This window comes from Phalacrocorax aristotelis, chromosome Z, assembly GCF_949628215.1.
Source record: "Phalacrocorax aristotelis chromosome Z, bGulAri2.1, whole genome shotgun sequence".
NCBI classification, from domain to species: domain Eukaryota; kingdom Metazoa; phylum Chordata; class Aves; order Suliformes; family Phalacrocoracidae; genus Phalacrocorax; species Phalacrocorax aristotelis.
Window position 1 is genome coordinate 68,352,382 of NC_134311.1, and position 25,536 is coordinate 68,377,917.

The window sequence follows — 25,536 nt, forward strand, 5'->3', positions numbered from 1 at the left end:
ACTGATTTACTGTGGCTGTAAGGAGCAAAGCCTATACGTTAATGTGCTTTTGTGAAAGTAGATTAATTATTTTACATTTACCACTCAGGCATGGGTATTACAAATTGGAATATAGCCAGCACTGACTGTTCAACAAAAATGTCTCAGCTTCAGAGACGGTAACGGTTAAGATTTGGTAACTTTTTAACCACTTCAGCTAAGTCAGCAGAAGCACAACTGTTTACAGTATTTGTCACATGCACACCTGAAGAGAGTAGAATGTTATAACAGGGGACATAAGTTTTTGTACGTTTATCAAAATTATATGTTAAAAAAGAGTTAACTACTATAAAGATGTACCTTGTCCATAATGCCCATTGCCTTGATTTTTGCAGATTCGCTACCCAGCTCACTAAGCTGATGTTTTCCTAGTAGCAATTCCTGTGGAATCTCATCATCATCACCTTTAAAAAAAATTTAAAAATTAACAGTCATATTTCTAATTAGACTTCAAGAAAATCTACATTTTACAGCCAATATGAAAATGCTAACTGAAAAAAAGAACTGATTTTCCAAGTAGCTAGCATCTAATAGTTCCATGTAATGAAAACTGATGCTGACAACTTTTGGTTCTATTAAAACAACAATTACTTTTTAAATATGACTGTTTCTGAAACACCATTTAAGAGCCTAACATGAGCAACCATTTCTGAAAGGCGTAAACTAAAAATTTTTAATATAGCAAAACGCATTTATTGCGGCTTTTGTGCCACCACCCTCATTTCAGTAAAGCAAATCTTAAATGACTGTAGTTTTAATTCTAAAGTTCAAATCTGTGGGAGGGCAATAGATTAAAAACACATATTAAATTAAGTACCTTGGGACACACTGTCCCTTAATCTTATTTATCGTTACAAAAAACCCATGATGTTGCCACATACAGAAAGAACCAATGACTTCACATTTAAGTCCAAGGTTATATATATTATTGGTTTAAAAACTGTAATATTTTGTTTACTGTGCTCCTCCCCTTGTTCTACTCTACAAAGATGGTAGGAAAACAATTAACAAATACTCTCTTATTCATTTCAATAGAAAGTCACCTTGGTCAACATGAACTACCTCCTCAGACACTTATGCTAAGCTGGCTGGTTTTCCACCGAAATGGATAAGGAGCAAATAGTGATTCAGTGCCTCAGCTATAAATGCATAAGGACTGTGCTGCTTGAATTGCTTGAATGGCTTGAATTACTTGAATCAAGCTCTGTTGGGTCAAAGGCCACAACAGATACAGATCTATGTGCCTCAGTCATGACTAGCAAGAGAACCATCTTATGTTAGTGTTGTTTACAAACATATGTTTGACAGAAGACAACATCCTAATGACATGCCAGAGAGGTATCCTTTTCACTCCAGGGGACTACTATTTGTCTCATTATGATTTATGCCCCTTTTGGACTCTGCAGGAAGAAGGAAGGACAATCTTCTTCCTGCAGCAGCAAGTGAAATTGGAAAGGTAAAGGCCACCACTCGAGGTGGAAGCCATATAAATGCAGTATGCCCTAGCATGTATCACAGGCAATTAAGTCATCAGGAAGGAAGTTTGAAAATACTGAGATACAAAGTTTTTTGTTTCTTGTGTTTCCAATTGGGGAAAGCATTTTGAAAATTTCTGAGATATTACCAAAAGCTGTAAAATCCATGTCTTCCAAGTTTTCCAAGATATTCTCTATAGAAGCAGTAAACCTTTTGAAACTTGAAGAATCCATCATTTCTGGTGAAAAAAGAAATTCATAATTATTTTATATACAAAACAAAATACAAACTGTAAAAAATACTTTCTTCTAAAATGTTTCTAAATACTTCTAAAATTACCTTCAGGTGTTAGTTTAGGTTCATAAGCTTTCCTCTTCCTTTGTTTTTCTTTTTTCTTCATTTTTCTAGCCACTAATTAAGAGAATAAAGAATGAAACAAATACTTTCTCAAAAATGAAATAAAGGATTATTTCAATTTCTTACGCTTGTATTCAAATCTGCAGTTAAAGATGTTTATTTTAAAATGTTTAACATATCCATTAAAAATGCACTAGTATTATCAAGTAAAATAAAATTTAAAAAATTATCAGTTACCCTCACTGAGGCTAGGGGGAGGAGAATAATCATCCATATCAGAGTCATCGGGACTGCGATTGCGGTAACGGCCACTACCAGAAGTCCTCCTTCCTTCATGATAATGACCACTCCTCCTGTGGTCACTAGAACTTCTTCTGTCATGTTCTTCATACTCCCAGGCTTCATCTCTATCCTTTTTATGTCTTTTACGAGAAGCTGGAAGTGAAATGCATTTTCATTATATGTACAAAATTCTACTTTTAATAGCTCAAAATTAAAAATTTTTAAATACTTAAAAGACATGTAGATGTGGTGCTTAAGGACCTGGTTTAGTGGTGGACTTGGCAGTGTTAGGTTTATAGTTGGACTTCATGATCTTAAAGGTCTTTTCCAACCTAAATGATTCTTTGATTCCTAAGCTAAGCACTGTTGTATAGCTGTTCTGTAAAACATGTGAACACTCTAAAACTATTATATAAAATTCTGTTATGGCATTATTCTAACAATTTCTTTTGAATTACATGAAAACTATGACTGAAACTGACAAAGACACCAGCAAACGTGTAAAAATACAAATTTACAGGGCATTTGTCCTTTTAGGCAAAGTAAGGGAAGTGGAACAAATCAATGTCATCCTTTCAGAAGAGAACAGGGAGATAATTTCTTCAGTTACCTAAATCATGACTATTACTGGGTGTCCATGTTCCAATTCAGTGATTCCTTTGCCCATCTAACACAGCAAGTTCCAATGAGACTTGGAAATCTAGTTGCTGAAAGATATTCTGTTTTCCCAAGACACTAAAATTTTGTCTTGATATTTATTGCAGGAAATTCAGTGTAAAGGAGAAAGCTGGAATCAAAATTCTGGGCCAGACAGCAACTCAGTAGCACAGACAGTTATCATACCTAGTGTTCAGTCAGGACCAAAAATCTCAGCAGAAGTGTATGTTGAAGAAACTGGGATAAATGTTCTATATAGAAACAGATTTGGTGGAAATAAAGTGGGAGAGAGGAATGGAGAGTTCTCTGTTATTTTCAAAGAAAGTTTTGTGTGTCTTTAAGGGGTGCTAAGATGAAATAGAAAAAGGATATGAAGCAGGAGGTAGCTTTATCCATGAAACCAGCCAATTCTCCATTATCTAATGTAACAGGATAACTGGGCTAGCAAAGAGATGTCTGACAAAGACTGTGCTGTGAAGATCAAAACAGTGCCAACACATCACATTCTAGACTAGCAGAATTTATGCTTGTGAACCTGCATACAAAAGCCCTGACATCTGTGTGTCTCTACCAATGTCCCCTGAAGTTTAGAGAGGTATGACTGTATATAGGGTTGTTTCTGACCAAAACTGCTCCAAACATTTATACAGAACTTGAACTGAACTGACAAGTTCTTCCCACAACCCCAGTTTATTGAGAAGCATATGAAACATACCAGGATACAGTCACACCTCATATACCAATAATCAGTCCAAGCTCAGAAATAATAATAATAATAATAGTAGAAAAAAAAAAACCCCAAAACATTAACCCTGAGGCAATACTAATGCTCTGCACTGTACCCTTGAGGGCTCCCACTTCTGAAAATGTAGTACAAAACTTCTGCAGAGAGGTGGTCCAAGTCTTTAAGGGACTAACTCAGTTCAGGCTTTCAGCTCCACTGCTTCTGGATCAGACTTGCTTCTGGAGGCAGTACAGTGATGTTCATGATGTCTGAGCTACTAATGCTGTCTGAATAGTTGAGAGTTAACTGCGATTGAAGAAATGGAGGGCCATCTTGGATACCTGGAGTGAGCTTATTGGTGAATAAAGTGTTTTACGGGAAAGGACTTCACATATCTTAACTGTTTCTTTTCCCGCTATGAGACAGTATTTCTTGGAGGCAGATGACATCTGCCTCCACAGTTTACAAATTATCAGTATCAATTTAAGGTCTGTAGGATGAATTCTAACCCCAGCTACATCTCTGTGAGAAAAGTAACTTCCAATATTGCTTTCCAGCAGAATTTTAAATTGACCAGTTTATCAATGCTGCATGACAAAACAGAACATGCTACAGTTGTCCTGGCTCTGCAAAGCAAACAAGATGAACATGGGAACACCTATTCACAATTACTGCTATAAAAACTTTATTTTGAAGTAGACAAAATTGATAGAAGATTTAAATATTAATAATATTTGAAGAGTTATTTTTTATTTTATACAGAAATAAAGACTATTTGGAATATAAATACCAGTTTTCTTCCTGAATTCTTCCAAACATTTATGCAATAACACATTTAGCACTTATTGTATGAGAATGATTTAATAAATTTTTAATTTCTCATAATTTAGTTTAATGTAATGCCCCTTCTTCATGAGATACTTAAATTTCTATAACAATCACTCTTCCCTATTTTTAAAGTTCCATTTTAGGCAACCAAAAGAATTCTGAAATACATATTTGCAACAATACAAATCATACTTGTCACAAATCTTTCATTATCTTGATCCTTTTGTCTCATTTTAATTCAATTCAGTCTACAGTATCCTTTGAGAAATATCTTATTTTTAAACCAGATGTCCTCACTGAACTGTTTAGAATGATGGCCAGATCTCGAGTGGAAATAATGAACCTTAGAATCCCTTAAAGCATACAATTACTGTGAAACCTTTCCTTAATTTACTTTACTTTGTATTTAAGAATTTCAACAGTCGCTGTGCCCAATAGGTAGATTAAAGTATGTGAAATTCTTGACAATCTCTCCATTCCCAACCAACTTAAATAATTTTGCTTCACTTATTTATTTATTTCACTGTTCCAGATTATTAACATCATAAACACGTGATATGAAATAGTAAGCAGAGAATAGAGAATCCTGAATGAAGCAAATCATCATTAATCCTTTGCTATAATCAAGAATGATTACAAATTACCTCATGATCTCATACTCACACTCAAATGAGCATTCTTCAGTCATAATTAAAAGGAAACACAAACAAACAGAAAGACATTATTTTCTGTTTCTTTGATAAAGATCAGAGGTATCGCTATTATAATTTTTATGTGTACGTGTGCATAAGCACTGTGTGTCTGTTGGATGAGAACTTGAAACATACTAAAGAGCAGAACAAATAAGTCTTTCTCTTTTGGACCCTAAGAAAGAGTACAATGCAAAACATTGTGTTTTACAGAAGTTCAATAAGATATTTATACAAGCAGAGGTAGAAAGAGTCTAAACTTGGGAAAAAATCATTATAAGCAAGTGCCTTCTCAGGTTAGCAGCAATAGACACTTCTCCTGTAGCCCTGCATGGTAACACAGCTAAGATGTTAACTCAGACTGAACTGATTCACTCTGTTAATAGAGTTTCTTTCCGGTGTTGGCTAACTGAACTACCATAGAAACAAACTAACCATACTCTTATTAACAAGTAGGAAACCCCTTCGAACTTAGAGGCAAATAACAATTTTTTGACACTAAGGAACTTCATCCAGTTGCACAACAAAGTTCTAACTATAAGCTTCCTCTCTTCTTTTGAAAACAGTTAATTCAAGAACACCATCATCAGCAAATGGCATTTTGAGAAGCCGTCAAAAGCAACTCTAGTTTTTTGAGGCATATGCCAGAGAAATAATAGAAGAAGAAATATTCTAAGAAACTTCTGGGCAGCACAATTCTCGGTTTATCATGTCAGAAAAATTCAAGAGGCAATCCTTCACTTTTCTTATCAATAAAACTAAGACTAATTCAAAATTTATTTACTGAAATTTTTCTTTGCATACCTCTGTATGCAAGTTTTCTGTGCTGCTTTAGAGGATATTTTCCTTAATCCAATTGACTAAAAATTGACCGAAATTAGGCAACTGTTTCCTGTAAGGTAATTAGGAAAAGAAATTTAACAACAAGCTGCTTTTTCATCCGGAGTGACAAATGGAAATCAAGTAATTTTTCTTTTAGGAGAAAAAACTGGTTCTTGGCCAAGCAGTTGTGAGGACAGCAAACTTGTTTTTGTACGTTTTAGGGTAGCCAACTTAAAAAAAAAAAAAAAGAGCATCTTTTTGTAAAAGCAAAATATTAGCTTTCTTTAACAGTAGGAACAGAACAACGTACTACTTACATTCAAAAGCTTCTTCACTGTCATTGTCTTCGTCAGAACTGATTTCAGCATATTTTGGTTTCTCATTAACTGTGCTACGCTTGCGTTTGTTCATTTTCACGCGTTCACAAAGTGGCATGGTGGATTCAATTTCTGCCAGGAGCTCAGGAGGCAACTCCTTTAACACTGACTGATCTATGCTACCTATTAACGGAGAGTAAGAAGAGCAAATGTGAACCTGAAGATAAAAATAAGGGCCCAACACTAGAGTCCTTTCTCAGGAACCTCTTACAGTATATCCACTAATGATACCACAGTTGATACCTGGATGTACTTGTCAGCCCTTTTAAAAGTTGCATTTATTGTTAACACTACAATTAGAAATCACCATAATAAACTGCATACACATCTCCTTCAATAAAATATTTTGTCAGGCATATAAATATAAACATATTCAAACTGGTGAATATCCTTTGTGAAAACATATATCCCTTCTCTATTTCCACAAAATTTAGACTTATTTCAGTTCATCCTCTGAATTTAACAGGTTTAACAGTGTTGGTAAATTAAGGATTCTTTGTGCCTTATTAACAGTTCTGTTTATTTTCATTCATATTATTTAGTGTACACATGAGAGTAATCTTGCCTCTTCAAGTAAGTAGGGGCAATCTGTGGCAGAACCTCTGGGGTCTTATCCCTAAAGACAGGCCAAATCATTGACAAACCAACCTCTGCCTCAGATTTTTTCTTACCTCCCACTAGTAATTTTGTAATGCAACCCAAATTTTTGCTTGATCTTGTTACACAGCAAAGTCAAAAGATTTTTATTTAATATCAGCAAACAGCTAGCTGGACCACATCAGGTTTCTTTTCCACAGAGGTAAATAGTAAGACACCATCACACCATTCTCATCATATTTTGAAACTATGATTAGACCCACATGCAGTCAGAATGAAGGAGATTTGCAGTGAAAAATTTTTACGACTGACACAAGGAAACCAAATTAATTCAAAAGTATTTCTTGGGATTTTGCTTATTTGATGTCTTAATTTATCAAAGAATCTATTGCACATATTTATCAGACTAAACTGTCAACCTTTTGCCAACAGCAGAACAAACATCTTTGTCATGCATGCCTCCCTCTCTCCTTCCCAAGGCATACTATATCATTCAGAGAGGATACCACCTGTCAGTTGCTACAAACATACCCCCCTCCAAAAATCATCATCTGGATGATAATTCACTTTTTAACTGCGTTCACTACATCACTAACACAACTTGCTAAAATTTATTTCCATTTTTACACTAATATTCTATCCTCTAATCCAAAGCAGTCTTTCTCTTTTTTTTCCTTTCCCTAGAATTAGAAAAGAATTTCAAACAACAATTTTTTTTAAGTATCATGTATTACTGATTTCACATGTATCTACATCCATTAAAATTGCCTACAAGGAATGAAACTAATGATCAGAAAATTATTTTTCTATAATTCTCAAGTAAGGTCAGCAAGTAATCTCATTTAAGTGCATTTTTAAAAAAGATTTAACTTAAGATACTGGGGTTTTTGGACTGAGGTAGGGAAATGTCTGTAAAGTAAAACTCATAGCAAAAACTGTCCCTGCTTCCCCCTTGTTGTGGTCACTCTTACTTATTTCTGTTAAGTTGCCATCCTTAGATAGTCACCAGAGTTACCTAAATTCTCAGTATTGTTTCAAAAATGCTAGAAAACATTTCACAGTGTGGTTGACCATGTTGCTGTGACATGATTATTCTTTGCAGGCTTGGCAGTTGCTTGAAGACAGGCAGAAGTTTGCCAGCACGGACAAATCAGTTCCTCTGTGTGTACCACCAGCTGACTGGATGACAGCCAGGTTCAATCTGGATGCTGCATAGCTGTGCACCTGAGCAGTCCTGTCCCCACACTCATACTTCATGTCTTTTTGTACACCTATACAGTGCCTGAAGAGACTTAGCTTACATCCAGTCCCAGACTACAGGAAAATACACACACACAAGTTTTAAGACAATTTCCAGTGATGAAATCAGTAGAAGGCCTCAGATCCTGGTTCTCTAACATGTATTCTCAATTTTATGCACTGCTGATAATTTCATTGAAATCAGCAGGACTACACACATACAAAAAGCTTACAGTAAATCTGGCTAAACAAAGACATTGCAAAAGCCAGGTACAAGTAAAGGAACAAAAGTTGCATTAAATCCCCAAACAACAAACAAAAACCACAGGCTACTACTCTCCACCTAGGCAAGTATACCTTCTAGGAATACCTCCTCTTGCCTTTCCTATTGATTTTGTTCCCGGGGCAGAACACTACTCAATCTTTAAAAATGATATCAAATACTATAGTATTAATTAAAAATCAATAAAAGATAAAAATATGAACACTTTAAATATTTGGAAAAAAACCCTATTTCCTTCTCAAAAGTTCCAAGTTTTCTATGTTTTCCACTGCTAAATTCAACTAATTCTTGAATTGCACTCTCCCTATTACAGATATTACAGATGACAGTATAAACCTAACCTTTTTTCTTTTGCTAGGAATATGTAAAGCTTTCTTTTTTCAAGAAGGGAACAGCAGAAAAGAGAACAAATAGAATTATTGTAAAGTCCTCTATAAGCTGTCTTTAAAGTCTCTGTTTCTGTCACAATGTTCCCTGGAGCAAGTATGCTGCATGGCCAGTTTCCCTAACTGCTAAGGATTATAGATAACCAAACCTAAAAAGAGTTTTAGTCATGCAATAAAAAGGAGTTAAGCATGACTGCATATGTATCTACTCTTCTCGTATACATGGAAAAGGACTGCCCATACTTTCTGAAGAAATGCAAGGGTATTATATACTGTGGGTCTCCAGTCAAGTGTGTGTTAATACTTATTTTCTTCTATTATTTATGTTATTTTAAGTCAGGGGAACCCAATCTTCACTAGAAACTTTTACTAAACTCCTTCTTTTATACCTCCATATTTTATAACAAAGGTACTGTTTATTTGTTCAGGATAGTAAAGATATACTTAAGAGCATAAGAATCCAGTCACAAGGGAACAAACATTAGCTTATAAAACCCATGCTAATGCTTTTTAAGTTTATGGGACAGTTTTCAAAAACAATTACAAGAACATACAACATGAACCCCTTTGAAAGTATCTACAAAACATGTACAAAGATTGCCTTCAGTTTTACAATTTCTTTGATAAGTTTGCTAAGAGCTGGTACCTACTTTTGTATTTCACTTTAATCAGTTACTTTGGCCTCCAGTTTGCATGGCTTTTAACATAGTTAAGGAGAAAGTAACTTTACTATAAAGTTACTCCACAAGTTAATAAGAATGCCCCAGTAAATTAGCTTTCTAAAGAACTGTCCTCATCAACAGAATAACTCAATTTTTTGCAATGTGTGCGATCAGTGCATACAATATGTCTGAAACAGGCTATAGGCAACAGTGTTCTTCAGACAGCACCTACATGTACTCTCAAAGCTGCTGCAAGTATTAAACAAAAAAATAAAGGAAGTACCATCATATCAAAATTTTTGTTTTACTGTAAAGAACAGCAAGCTAACAAACTCCACATTAATGAAACTAATGGGCAAGTCACAGAGTAGCTGTAAGAACAATTAATCTCAAAGAACTGCATGCATGAACAGCCACTTCTTCAGTGCTTCTCCAAACATATGCAAGGCTGTCCATGACTTACATACTAGTTGCTTGTTCAAGGAAGAACAAATTCTTGGTTTCATTTGATTGCCATTACCAAAAGGTTTCTTAGAAGAGGTATTCAAGAATCTTCAGCTGTTTCTGAATATCCACTGATCAAGATAGTTGTTTTCTCACCAAGCAATTATTGACAAAATATAATAGTTGAAGATCAGCCAGAGAATCTTAGCTAAAAATTAATTAGTCTGTAAGCCTCTTCCCATATTCTATTTTAATCTGGGAAACTTTTTCAAAGGGTTTTGCCATGTATAGTAGAAAGATTTCTACAAACATCTAGTGGATGTAGTATTTACTTCTTCATGTATGGCTTAAGAAAAGAATGGAAAGGCACAGATCTGATTCAAAGTTCAGCATCGCTTTTTCTTCGAACTTGATGGGTAGCTTCAAGTTCGTAGAACAGCCTTTAACTTTAGCTAGTATTTACACATATCTATCTTTAGAAGGATCCAAAATCACTCTGTCTTGAAATTGCAAGTCAAATAGATATCCCTGATCCAGGCAGATAAAAGCCTTCAAGAAAGGTTGAACATTAGGAAAAAAAGGTAACATCATTATGGACTTTTACTGGATCCATTCAATACGGACAGCATGATTATTTTTTGACACAACCAGTGTGTTCATATTTAGTTTCAACTGGCTTGATATAACAACTTCAATAGCTATGTTGAAGCTTTAAGCCATGGGAGAAGGGGATCATGCTTGCTGATGCTTAGGTGAGTTTTCCAGGATCAGAGAGGCCGTTCCTGCCATAAAATCAAAACCAACACTAAAAAACTCTTCTCATCTTCTCAGTAATGATTTATCTTTGCTCTCCAAACTATAGAAAACAGATGTATAGCTTGCATTTTGGTGCAATCTCCTATGAACTAACAAGCCATCATGTTTCAAATACCACTAGAAACCTAAACTCCGAATTGCTACTTCCGTAACTATAAAAGACAGTTAATACAGTGGAAGGAATCCATATCAGTTTGCTTATATGGTTACTTTTAAAATACTTCTGACACTGAAATGGCCTGTTTGCACATACATCTGTTGTAGCAGATGAAGAAGTGCTTAAAGAGAAGCTGTCCCTGAAGTTCATTTCAAAACTGAGGTTTACGTTAACAAAGTCTTTTGCATGAATTAGACTCCCCTAAATATTTTATTTTCCATTTATGTGTGCTAATAGCTTATAATACACAAAACTGCACTCAATCCAATTTCATATTTGTAAACTCCCTATATATCTTGTATTTTAAAGTGCAACTTTCTCCAACTATCAAGACATTATATAAAAGAACACAGAACAGACTAAGAGGGAATGTTGCCAGTTGTTTCGGGTAAGGATATGAATCTCAGCATTCAGAAATTGAAGTTTAAGCACTTCCCACATTCTCAAAATTCAAAACTAATGAATTGCTAAGCACCTTCATTTTGACATTAAAAATAAAACCCTACAGATTGCAGTCCAATTTTGCCCTCCTCTTGCTCCTTTTCTGCACCAGACGACATTACACCTGCTGCTGGACTCCTCTTATTGTGCTGATGACTAGCATACCCAGCCTTGCTGTTATTCCACAGAGACTAAGTTCACCTTCCTTACATGTCCACCCTGAGCGTCTGATAGAGGATGTTCCTCCCTTATATATCACCAGCTTACTACCTAATTTTCTCAAGTAATTTTGGGTCACTGCTATAACTACATTGGTAAAACCTCCTATGTCAGACATACATGCAGGAAGGAAAGCAATTTCTTTCTGCATTAGTTCAAACAGCCTTCAAACGCTGTGCTAAATCAAATAAAATGGACTGTTACTCCATAACAGGAGTGCTGCCTTCTCAATGGATAGCCATGTCATAGTAACTACAACAGCACAGACTCGCAGCTTAATTCTACTACAACTACTCATGCAGATAATGTTCTACTTTAGATAAAGAACTAAAAGAAAAATGAGACGATAAAGGTACTTCCCTACTTTATAAAGATGTTTGGAAAATAAACACCCTTTTAAAATTGTTAAGTACTGTTACACTACAGCATTTGGGCACTACAGTGCAAAGGGCCACATGACTACCTGTGACTGATGAACAGCTTACTGGTTAAAGCTGAAAATTTTTGTCTCTCTGTGTGTGCAAATTTAATGATATCCTTTCCATCAGGCTCTCCCTTAACATGCTCCAGTATATTCTTTATATGGCGCACTGAGTCTCTGGTGATCAGAGTCCCTTGCCCACCAACTTCCCACTCCTCCAAATAATTCTGTGCCCTGGCGAGTTTCAAGAACAGAGAGGAAACACAGGGAAATCACAACCCTTTTCTCAAAAAGGATTTTAAGGTATGAGAAAGGCACATCTGCTTATCAGACAGAAGTTCCACTTTTATCTCAACACCATATCATCAGCTGGAAAACACACCATCAAATGAATACTTGTGAAAATAATCTGAGAAGTAGTGCATTTACTCCAGTGGCTTTCCTGTCCCATTCTCTACCTTAAAGTTTACGGAAGGATATTCAACTATTACCTATAAAGAGCATACGACCCTCTGTTGAGCCCCTTACTCTCACCTTTTGACTACATCCATGACAGGATAACTCCTGAGCTCAGCTCACACCCACACCCCACCCCCTCTCCCCAACAGAAGGAGGATAGACGACTGAGATGCTCTCACCACAACCCAAGGGACTGCGCCCACAGGATTCCCTGCTGCATTGAATCTGGCAGGAAGAAAAGCAGTAGTGTTGGGAAGAAGTACATCCTGTATCATTCCACAGAACCTGCTTGAACACATCTTTTGAAATAATTTTTCCTCATCTGCCCCAATACTGGCACAAAGGGAAGGCTCCTGGCCTTGGGCTAAACAAAGTAAGAGGTTCAGACTCCCTGCTTATACTCTAGTTCTTAGCTCTGGCCTTGAAAAATGGCACCCAGTCAGGCTGGTGGGTCAGAGAAGAATCTGGGAACAGAATACTTCCATGATACAATAAAGGTCTTAATTGCCCACAGCTGAGCAGCATGGATTCAAAAATAATTTTACAATAGTACAAAATACTCCCAGAAGCAAGAATAATTTCTGGATGGAGTGAAGAGGTTTCCAAAGAGCACCCTGAAAGATCCCAGCAGAGAGCAGGGAATATACCCAACATGGACTCTCTGAAGATGCCAAGAGAACTCACATTTACATTGGCCTCAATGACTTCCTCAAGCTAACCGATTGCTGCGGCAACTATAGCCACAAGTTACTTTATTTCTTATGGGTATTCACTGTTTTTTTGTCTTTATAAAAATTGGTAAAAGGAGGCTAAAGCAGTCTACTTTTGCAAGATACTTCACAAAAATTCTAGCAGTACTCAGAGTGAAATGGACCAAGATTGGCAACTGAAATAAATGCAGTGCTGCACAAAACCCCTTACATTTATGAATCAGTGTCAGGGGATTGCTTTTGGATTTTGCTGTCATCACTTTTGAACATACGCATTTTAATTTAAGCCAACTCAGTTTATTGTATTAAAAAGTTACGGTGTTTTGTACAGTTGCAAAACACAGCACGTAATTTTCTGTTACTATTAATGTTTGGAATCTGAAATTTATGACTGATGCGTTTTCCCAGCCACGTGTTCTGATTAATTTAAAAACTGAGCCATGGGGCCTTATCTAAGAAAAAGACCTTAATTAAATAAAATTAATTTTTCTTCTCATAAAAGAAAAACTCCTATATAAGCAATATAATACAAGCAAGATCTTTGCAGAGAATAAGCAAAACAAATGCCATGATCTACATCTGATCTGTGACTACAGGCACATCTGCTTTTTCCTCACTCTATCATGGAAACATTCTCAGCCTTAATCATTGAAAATCACATGAAGCTACTTTTGTTTTGCTTCTTCAAAATAACTTAATTACATACGCAACAACAACAAAAGATTGCTGATGTTTTTGCGTTTATTTTAAAATACTACAGGAAAGCGGCTCAGAAGATAATTAAACAGTATATATATTTAAGAAACCTATATTCGATGCAAACAGTCCAGTAATTTAAAGAACAAAAAAGGTCTCATCCTCTTCTGTTCATTAGTAATGTTCCCATGAAGCAAAAATGAATTCCAAATTTCAAGTACACAGTTTAAATTTTCTTACACAAAAAGTCACCTGGAAATGCCAAGCAACAGAAAAATTAATTTAGCAGGAGCCAATGTGAGGCTTTCCCCTATTAGTATTTTGCCAAATTTACCCTTTGTTTAGAAAAAAATTTAAGCCAAAAATTTTGAGCACATATTCCTACACATAAGCCAAGAAATAACATCCATACTTAGACACATGAACAGGTCTGCATTACATATTGTAACTGATGTCAGACAAATTGCTAGCCCATATTTTTACATATTACAATGCACTGTTGCAAAAATTATTTATGCAAAATATCTTTTAGTGATTCCCAAAAGCTAGAGGAACCTGATCAAGCATCCATGTCCACCAACCCAAGGCAGTTTCAGACTTTCAGCAAATTGCTCCAACAAATTAGGTCATAAATTTCTATCACTTACATGAGCCAAAGTAATTTCTTAAAAATGAACTAATCAAACAATGCGCTCCTAAATCTGCAAACAGACAAGGCATCATATTTTGGATGAACCAAAGTACAATGAAACTAGTGGGTTTGGTCAATTTGGTCAAGTTTATTGTGGCTGCTACGGACTAGGTGTGGAACACACACAGTTCACTTTTACTACCCAGAGAAAACTTAAGAACAACTACGAGAGCAAGAATTGAATATTTACCTAAGTGGCAACGACTAAAGTAGGAAATAACTACAGCAGCCTCCAGGCAAAGCACTGTGCTGAAAACGTCTCCTACTGTACTGGTAATAGATCAATACAAGGAAGGACTCCACTGTTTAACAGCTGAATTCCTGCTGCCTACCAATACCAGTATATCCAACATCTGCTTCTGAAAAACTAGCACCAAAAATGAGGGCCCCAGAGAGTATGTACAATGCCCATACAAATCCCAACATACCTTCTGGGATAGGATGGATACACCATATCTAAAAAATCCCTGCAGGTAGGAATGATCCATTCCAGTGCAAAGCATGCTAGAGAAATTAGATCTTTCTAGACTAGTGGATTTAACAGGTTATAAATGGTTTGGTTTTGGCTTTTGACTAAACACTGCTTGGAATATTTTTTGAACTGTAAAACTGTTCAATCCAGAAAGGAGGAAAAAATTAATCAGGGCTAAATTGGCAAGGTGTATATTAAAATGGATCCTCTGCAAGCCCAACATTATTTTTAAACACTTCTAATGCCATGAGGGACAGCCAGCTCCTCTTCTAATCTGGTTAAGTTGAAAAAAGGTAGTCACTGGTATCTCAGAAAAGAGTAAAAACAGGAAGACTGTAGAATTATGGAAGTGATTTTTTTTTCTAAAATTCCAGTTAAATTTAGAGTTTAAGAGAAGCTTGAAAGACTTCAGCTGAGAAGAACCATTATAAACTTCTTGCTGTAAACCATGAAATATATCCTTTTTTCCCTGAAATGTGGCATAATTTTCTGCAGAACTTCAGAGAAAGTTATGACATGCTTGACCCACTGGGCAGTGCATGCACATCCAAGATGCTTAGTGGGTTATGATTCTGGCCTTCCCACATGCAAATGCAGTTGCTACCAGGAACTTCAAGACAGTGACTTCAAATTTCGTATTTGTGACATTATGGACTTTCACAACAGCGATCTTTATAAAAGCACAATCTGCAGTAAGCAAGCTGAGTTGCAGCCTTTTCCTTTCCAAAGGGAGTACGGTTGTACTCCACTTATCTCTTTGCAGCACAGCTGCTTGCCCCACTGATTTCAGTGAGTAGAACAGTGTATCTGTTTCAGCATCAAGAGGTTGTTATTCTGGATATAAATTTGAGTGAACTCTAAAATCTGCTTGACATGTTAATATCCATAACTTATTTTCCTCAAAGGTTTGCTAATTTTATCCTTACAGAAGTCCTGTCCATGAAGGATTTAAACAAATGCTTGAAATTTATACTCCCTTTTTGTCCAGTTTTCAGCTGTACCAGAAAGTATTCATGAGTAGTTCTGCTGTGCTAACTAGAAGTCTGTGAGAGGCATCACAAGTTGGCTCACTGAGCCAACACAATCTGGATGCAGCTTTTCATCCTGGAATACTCCCTTTCTTGTCACTCCTACCCAGAAGATGAGCACCTCAGTGATCAGTCTGCTTCACAAGTGAGGTTATTTCCAGCAGTGCTAGAACTCAAAAGACAGACCATCATGTTACACAAACGCCAAATTATAGTTACCATAGGCTCTGAAAACGTCACATGGAATAAAACCAAAAGAAACAACACCCCCCCCCCCCAAAAGAAACCCCAACACACAAGCACAGAACACAGAAAAATCTAGAAGCATTGTTGTAACTATACAACATGAAGATGATTAAACAGTAAATTTTTCAGTTGATCCTGTAAGAAGACAATATTTAGGAATACTTCTAGTGAGCAACAAAACCCTGTATTTAAAGTTCTGTGCTGTACAGATAATGAAATTCTGTAACAAACTACACAGTGAAGGAGTAGCAGGCAGATCAGGTTTTGGGTTGGGTGTTTTTTTTTGGTTTTTGGTTGGTTGGTTAGGTTTTTTTAAAACACCAAACTCTTTTTGTGTGACATTGGAAGACTCAAAAGGTGTTTCTGCTCAAGTCTTAAACACGTATTCATTTGTCCTAGAACTAAAACTTGCATTACCTATATGGCAATCCCTCAAACTTTATAAATCGACTCAGACATCTCTTTACACAGACGGAGTTTCTCTCATTACTTATATCTGTTTCATACTTTAACAAAAGAAAATTTGTCTTGTTCGGAATGCAGTAACTGTAAAACTGTTAACAGCTCCCATCCCAACACAGCTGATCAGCATAGCTCTAAGAAGCAGTAGAGAAGGTATTCGCAGAACCTCTGGAAATTAAGGATAGCAAAGATGGCCAGTCCTCATTGCAAGCACAAACTCAAAGGGAAAGGTTTTGTGGATCCCGCCAACAACATACATTTGCATTAAAACCAGGATAAAAGGCATTCACAGATGTTAAAACCGGAAGAAAAAAGTGTTACAACTCATTCTGAACTGGATGTGACAGGCCACAAAATTACACCATAAGACCCCTTAACAAAAATACTACGAAAAACATTGCTGTAACTTTCCTCTGAGCTAGAGTGAATCTTTCAGAAAAACGCTCAAAGATCAGGAGAGAGAGGAAAAAGTTGCATCTTCCTTGTAAATGCCAAAAGGGACTGTTGGGATGATTCAATATTAACAGTTGTGTACCACAGCTATCCCTCACATTCATATATTTCAAACCTGTCTATAAAATTTGATTAAAATGTTACTCTGTCTTTCTGCACTACAATGCAAGGCTTTATCCACATGCACAATAAACATGTGGTTTTCAAGTTTAAAATTTACTGAAACAATGTAAAAAGTTGTACAGACTTGCAGTTTGCAAAGCATTAATTTTAGCTTAAGTCAGTTTTACTGAGCTTTATAGTGATGGGCATTAGTCCCTTAAGACAGAAGGACTATATAAATGGCGTTTTGAACTAGATGAACTAACCCTATTTTAAACTGGAGTTCAGATAAACCACAGCAATGATGTTGTACATGACAAAGCCAGCAGAAGATATTTTCTTGGGGAGGAATGGATGAGAAAGTAAAATCAAAGGACAAGAAATACAAGGAAGTAAAATCAAGAAAGATAAAGCAAAACATACTAAGCTACATGGAATAAGATGGATGTGAGAAGTGGAATAATGATGCTACAAGGCAACACTAGAAAAGATTTGCTACAATCTGTTAAGAAATACAGGATGAACTAAATAAAGAATGTTTATGAAAATTACACTTAGTGTATGAAAATGTTGATATCTAAAAATGGCACAGAGTAAAACAGTGAACACTATTGCTCTCAATTGGAGTGAGGACATTGTGGCAATGGCATGAGTATTTTCTATATCAGTCCATTATTGACAAATATACTTTGGCTTATGAAGAGATACCTTAATAAATTATGAACCTTTTGAAACATTGGAGTTGACCTAGTTATTCAGCCTAATATCTCCTAGGAAGTAAGTTACCAGGAAGTTGGGGGGGGGTGTGGGAGGTAAAACTAAGCTACGTATGAAAAATCTGAAGTTCAGAGACACTTTTCCCAAAATCTGCCTGGCTGAATGCTCAAAACTAGATTTGTAGGAGATACATAGTTACAACATTATTCTTTCCACAAAACCTATTTCTGGAATTGTTCTAAGAACCTTATTCTGAATACAACAGCAAAAAGACAGATATCAGATTCAATCATTTTCTTTCCCTGGAAAATATGTCCCAAGTTATTTGAGAGTATGTAAGAAATATATGACTTCAGAAAACAAAAAACACAGAAACATTGCAGAAAAGTTACAAAGCTGACTTTAAAATTAATCTGTTGCTCATGTGTGACACAGCTTCTAGAGTCACGCCAATCAGACAGAAGTCATCAAAACATTTACACATTACTCAAACATTGTCTATAAATAACCACATACAATACAAACCACAAAAAAAGTACTTCAGAAACATTTTAGAAAGCATACATGCACTATATATGGCTCTGAAGGATCTAACAATAACATAGAATTGTGTGAACTCAAAATCTATCCTTCTGAGACTGCAGCTTAGTTCCATCAGAAAGTTTTCAGTATTCCCTACCAAGAACATAAAGGTTTAATCTGAAATCTTTAGATTAAACTGACAACAAAGATATCACAATGTCGAACTCCAATTTTGCCTGTTCCGAACCTCAAAAAGGTACAAAGGAAATATTCATTTTTCTAGGATAAAGAGAAAATACTTAACAAGGAGGCTATTATTTTCCAAATAAGTAATACACTTCCTGAATTATTAAGTCTTTAAGAATTAATGCAAACAGGTTAGTAGATAGAGAACAGATGTAGCATAATAAATTCATTACACAGATATCACCTCTGTACCCGTATACATAAACACAGTTATACATTCACAAAGATTATTTCTACACCATTTCTTATCAGATCAAGTACAGAAGAAAATATTTTAATCTCGAATTCATGATATGCCAGGAACTACATTCATAAATTATTCCTGCATATGGCTGAAATCCTCTCCCCCGCCACTTGATTGGTCTATTTTGAGACATGACAACTCTATAAACATAACTATGTAAGATATTTAAATGCTTTAAATGCTAAACATTAAAAAAGAAAGGAACCCTGACCAGTTAGTGACATCAGTTTCACAATGTGAAATGATCTACTTCAGTCTGAAACCAAACAAGCCAAAATTAGAGCACCAAAAAGAAAAGCAATCATATAAAAAATTGTTATATCTGTAGAAGAGACGATCAACCAAATATGAAACCTACAAGCTGTTCTGAGTTATCTCCTGTGGGTATTACTAAGTTGAAATTGCCAGCCAATTGTCTACCAGTTCCTTTCCTCTTTCTGCATGCAATGGTCCCTACAAACAATGATGTCTGAATTCTCCCAAAGACAGAACCTTTCTGTAAGCTTACTGTCACACATCTTCAAGTGTGAAGCCTCCCCAGCAGAGTTGTATTTATAGTGTAAAGGAGGCAGACAGGACTTTGTAACTGTGTTCTTACTGCATCATGTCAAAACATGCCTCAGAAAACCACATTTCAGTCCCAATTAAAAATGGAAAAGAATCTTAAGGCTTCTATACAAAGCACCACCACTCCGACTACACTGACTTAGTTACAGTAGTTCAAGCCCCTTATACAGACACACTTAAACCAGTTTAAATCATACATACAGCAGTTGCGTTTCACTGGATAAATTAACAGGTTAAACTAATGTAGCTGAAGTACAGCTTAAGACCATTTATGTGTTCTCACTTTATTTTCACTGGAGTAAACAAATCTTTTCAGGTACATCACAGCAGGATTTCCAATAACAAGCAGTCCGTGGACGAGTTTCACTTTGTTCCCCAAAATCACCATATAAGCAAGCATATAAGGTGACTATCAAATGTTTGCGTTTAATTTCTAACCACAGAAATAGCAAATCTAAAAGAACAGGAGTGTAAAAGATATAATGCAGTTATATTAAAACAAAAAAAAAAATCTTACCTTTATTAGATTTGGATGACTTGTTCTTGTTAGGTTTAAAACAAGAGCCCCTTGATTTATCTTCTCTATCTTTAATAAATTTCTGCACATCATCCAAAGAAAGCTTTTGAAGGACAACTACAGGCTTAGCTCCTTTATTTAGATCTTCAACTAGCCCAATCTTCTCTACTTTATCCTTCTGTTCACCTCTAAATTCACTTTTCCTTGACTCCTGAGTAACATTGCCATCCTTATCACGCTTGATTTTTGGAATGACAAAATGTTTCAGTGCACCAGATCTTGCCCCCAGCAAATAACTGGGAAACTCTGCTTTATTGTCAGCATGTGCTTTATTACTATCTACTTTACTCTTATTACCATCTGTCCTTCGTTCTTCCTTGCTGTTGGGTGATTTAAAACCAGTTTTATCAGGTCTTGATTTACTAGAATCTCCTTTACCTTCCTGTTTAACACGAGGGCTGTCAGGTCTTGATTTCTGATCTCCAGGAGAAAACCTTTCCCTTGATTCACCAGACTCATGCCTATGTTTCCTTTCAAACTTCTCAGGTTTTGAACCATCAGATTTAATACCATGCTTAGAATCATGTTCATTTTTGTTTGAGGATCTCAAATATTCAGGCCTTCTAATCTTGGATGGATCTCCTCTGTATCTCTCTGACTCCCCCCTGTCCTCAGATCTTTGTTTAAGGCTATCATGGTCACGCCTCGGTGTATCAGAAACTGAGCGCCCATCAGGCCTTTGTTTTGTTGGATCAGATCTACTTTCAGGTTTTACCCTTGAAGGATCGGATTTCACATCTAGTTTATGCCTAGATATTTCAATTTTCTTATCTGACAATGGTTTACTGGAGTCCCTCCTATTATCATGTCTATGTTTTGGCGTTTCGGGCCTGCCTTCACTCTTCTGTTTTGGCGTTTCAGGCCTGCCTTCACTCTTCTGCTTTGGTGTTTCGGGCCTGCCTTCACTCTTCTGCTTTGGTGTTTCAGGCCTCTGCCTTATGTCCTGTTTGCCATTATTTTGTTTTCCCTCATTTTGTTTCATCTCCATTTGCCTGCTCTCATTTTGTTTTGATTCTGTCTGTCTGTTCTCATTCTGTTTCACTTCCATTTGTCTGCTTTCATGCTTAGCTTCTAACTGTTTGTTTTCATTGTGTTTACTTTCCAACCTTCTGCTCTCATTCTGCTGAAATTCCATTTGCCTGTTTTCATTTTGTTGGATATCCGTCTTTTGACCCTCAAAGTCTGACTTTTTCCTAAAAATCTCAGGATGGTTTTCGTGTTTAAATTTAAGAACTCCAGCAGTGTCTTCCTGGGGAACACACACAAACCCATCATTATACTGCTTAATTTCTTCAGGTTTTCTGATGGTGTCCAAATCCTGAGTTACTGTTGCCTGAGAGTCCGCTCTTCCTGCTTGCTGCAGATCAATACTAACCATCAATGCTGGTCTTGCCCCATTTCCTGCAGAACCTGTCTCCTGAGAAGCTGCTCTATTTCCTCCAGTAGCACCTCCAGCCTCCTGTGGTTTGTTTTCTTGTTTTCGCTTCTTTAGAGGCTTATCTGCAAGTTAAAAGAGAAAAATTAAATTATATACATAGACTGGTAAATGTCCAAGCAAGAATGTCCATTCCCCTCTGCCCCCGCCAATTAATCCTCCTCAGCATGTATGTGTACACACAAGAAAATCCATTTAATTTAAAAGCAAGAATAGAACTCCTCTAGCTAATACTTTTTAATGTATTCAGACTATCACTCATTGACAGCCTACCACAGGTGTCAATCCTTAAAAAAAGCCACCCTCTAAACATATGAAACCAAAGTCCCTGTAAAATATCCATGAAAACCATCTAATAAAGCAGCTGCAATACATGAAGACCAACAAAACATTTAAAAAAAAACCAACCCCAAACTAATCAATTATGCTTGAAGCAAAAGTCTACAAAGACAAAGTTAAGGTGCACCTCCACAACTACTCTTTGAGGAATACTACTCTGGTAGATTCTCTTCTGCAGATTCAGCCTGCTTCATTATACATGAACTAAGCAAGGATCTGCAGAGATTAAGACAGAGGTTCTCCCTAATTTGTTCAGCTGGACTTCACACATATTTTAGGTAGGGAACACACAAACAATGCACAAAAATTATTAAAACAGCTCCAACACTCCATGCTTCTCTTTGAAGCTAAGCAGTATAGCAAGAGTTGGAGTCTATACCATAGCACATTCATATTAGGTGGGGGGCCACTACACATTTAAAAGCTTAAGTATTTTCCCTTTGCAACCATAATGCTTTTTCTGGATGAAATAAAAAGTGCAGTGATAATTTTATGTAGTGTCAAGATCTTGCCTCTGCAATAAGCCTTTGAGTTTATACGAAAAAATCATTAAGAGTAGAATACAGAAAAATAAAGTGAGCCAACCACACACCCTGTCATTTGGCATAATTCATAGAAATGAAAAGCACATTAAAATATCCAAAACAGTATGTTCTATTAGTTTAAACTACAACCTATTTATATTACCAACATAGTACTCTAATCTAAAATTAATTTCTGCCAGGAAAACCAAATGCCTTACCTGCACTATGGCTTATATTCTCATTTCTCAACTATCATTTCATTGCATAATTTGTCAAAAAAACCCTATAACTTTCTCTGTAATCAGCGAATATTACTAACTCTAAGAAATTACTAAACATAGATTGGCAATTCTGTTGTAGATCTATTGTCAAAATGTCTAGACCACAAATGCGACGTCAGACAAGTAACTTATTTTGTGCCTAGATTTGTGGTGCTTTATCACCAGATGCAATGAGCCAGCTCTCTTTCTGGGAACAAGAGAATGAATGGTAAGGAGGATGCAATCAAGGAATAGGGAAATAAACTCCAAGGGAAAAAAAAAACCACCACCCTCTCAAATTGTAAACCAGAACTATAACATATGACTTCTAATTTCTTCTATATTTGTAGAAGATTCTTATTTAGAAAAATAAAAACTTTGAAGGATCATCTCCAAAATTAGCCTTAGAACACAATAACAAGTATTAACATGGTCAATTCCAGTGATGTGAACAGGATTTTTTGCCACCGTTTTCATTCTCAAAGCTGTTTTTACACCTCTAACTTCCTAAAACTCCAAGATTATGTACAACATTTAATGGTGAAAGAGAGTAAAGACAGAAACAATAAACTCCATGCAGAAACTGGTCAACTGCAAATAAGGAACTTTTCAAAGTTCAATAAAAGCCTGCCAACTTTATGATAGACATGTGAAGCAAAATAAATTTGCCAAATCAAAGGTGCAGCTTTTTAGCATGGAGATTTTTGCTTTTTCTGTACTACAGCAACTGTTGGATTGGAATGAGAACTTACATCGGTTCATTTACCTACACTAATGATTAAAACAAGTGTTTTTTTTAAACCTTTCTGCAGTGCCAAAAAAAATCTTTTTCTCCCGGTCTCTAAGAGGGCTTTGACATCACTGAGCTTCATGGCAGGTCTTAGGAATGGTCATGAAGTAGAAGCTTCTGGACTAATAAGTTTCAAAATGTCTTTTTTTTTTTTCCTCTAATACATATACATTAATACACATACATCCACATACATCATTACCTTATTTCTCAATTAAAACTCTTTAAATTTTGAAACACGAATTAGGATATCTGTGTTTTTAAGAAAAAGTCAGTCAGCCTTTTCATTTTAACCTGGAAATGTCAGCCACACTGATAAAACACTGTAAAACTCTGATGGTGGATCTAACAGTAGCCTTTAAGACATTACTGTTATCAATTAGCTGCCCCATTCCTTTAACAGAGGTTATCGCCTGTAGCAGAAGGGAATTCACATTCATATTTCCACAAGTGCATTTCATTGTCCAGTGCATCACCTTAAGGCACTAGCGAAGATGGTTCGCATTAACCTACCAGGCTGAACAAGTCAGTTAAGAGCCAAGCAGATGTTTCCCTCTGCTTCCCCTCCTATAGGGCCAAGGCAGATGGCCAGGAGCTGTGATGCCTTAAACAGCTGTAGCTGGATCAACCAAAACTCACCTTTCAGAGCCCTCATGCTGAAAGCTCCAAGATTAAACAACCAAAACAATTCAAGTAGAATGTATTTTCTTGCTTGAACTTCTGTAACTGACTAGGCTCAAAGTGCTGCTGCTCTTCATCATCCAAAATGTCAAACTGTAAGTTGAGAACATATAAGCAGATGACCACACCGCAGCTTGGCATACATATTCCCTCTAAAGACAGAGCTCTTCCGATGCACCATCTTCATTTCTCTTGACAACTGAATACTGATGTTTTATTAAGTTATTATAACCACAACCTGTTGACATCTTATCTGAGAAGAAAGGGACACCTTCAAAATTTTCTTTTCCTAAATGACAAGCTGATTGCAGCTACAGATTCCTCACAGATTTCTTCATATTTCCAGTGCATCTTGATGGCGATCCTCAGAACTAGACTTCATCATTACTGTTTTGCCTCTATGAGATTTCTGGATCTAGGACAAAAAAGCTATCCCAAGTGTACAAATATATCACGTTGAACTAGGGCATAAAAGGTAGGATGAGTATGTAGCACCACTATCTTCACTGAGCATAATGAAAAAAACTCCACTGATTGAGCACTTAAACTTTTTAAGTTGCCACGACAGCTGCAGAAATCTGAAAGCTGAATTGCACCATTGGGGTTCAAGGGCTTTATGAAATCTTGAACTCACCTTGAACCATATGAGAATAATCAGTAGAGAATCAGAGAAGTGAGGAGAGGGTAATTACCTTCTGAAAACAGGTATCTTCATATCTTCTCTTTTGCAATTAAATATATGCAAGTTTGCATATGCCTACCTTGTTAAGGCATGACTCCCAAGACCCCTTAGGGTTTTGACGAACAAATGAACTTGGTAACTTTTACAATATTCATTCAAATATACTTCATATCCTTCAAGGCATCAGTATCCAAGTTTCATCTGCTTCATTCCATAGACTGTAGAACTCCTTTTTATTATCAGGATCTAGGACTCTGCCAAAATATCAGACTAATGTTTTTCTTTCAAACCATGCAGACCTATATTCAAAACTTGCCACAGTTCTGAACATGTAGGCTTACAAGCTCTTGAGACCAATAAAGCGTGACCAGGATCTTTTTGCTTCATTCTTTGCACAGTTTTCATAATAAAAAGGATATGTAGTAAGCCACAGAAGAGCTTTCTGACAATATTAGAGATCAGGTATCCAAGTTTGTTGTTTTCAGATTCTTTTCTTTTTAGAAACATTATTTGCCCCTCCCCCCCCAAGAATGAAGATACATCCAAAATATATCTATATTTTGTTCAGTCCCTTCAACAAATTGATGATGGTTCAGAGCACAGTCTGATCCCAGGTTTTCCTCTTATGTATACATCCTTTTGGCTTGGCAAATCTGCACGGATATTCTCTTTGCATTGCAACATACTCACCAAAGGCATTACCTTGGTATGCAAAGC

The 25,536-nt window shown here is 36.2% G+C and overlaps 1 protein-coding gene across 8 annotated transcripts in view; it reads right to left on the minus strand.

Annotated features, from left to right (window-relative positions):
- Positions 1-25,536, minus strand: part of NIPBL (NIPBL cohesin loading factor) — a 161,277-nt gene that overhangs the window by 39,216 nt on the left and 96,525 nt on the right. For 4 of the 8 annotated variants that reach the window (XM_075079886.1, XM_075079890.1, XM_075079885.1 and 1 more), the window contains 6 exons: positions 20,049-21,608; positions 6,192-6,374; positions 2,110-2,307; positions 1,855-1,926; positions 1,664-1,753; positions 340-443 (listed from right to left, as the gene is read on the minus strand). In XM_075079886.1, the coding sequence (XP_074935987.1) occupies positions 340-443; positions 1,664-1,753; positions 1,855-1,926; positions 2,110-2,307; positions 6,192-6,374; positions 20,049-21,608 (2,207 nt within the window). The remainder of the gene's footprint in view (positions 1-339; positions 444-1,663; positions 1,754-1,854; positions 1,927-2,109; positions 2,308-6,191; positions 6,375-20,048; positions 21,609-25,536) is intronic. The other 4 variants (XM_075079893.1, XM_075079891.1, XM_075079888.1 and 1 more) reach the window with 3 other exon arrangements.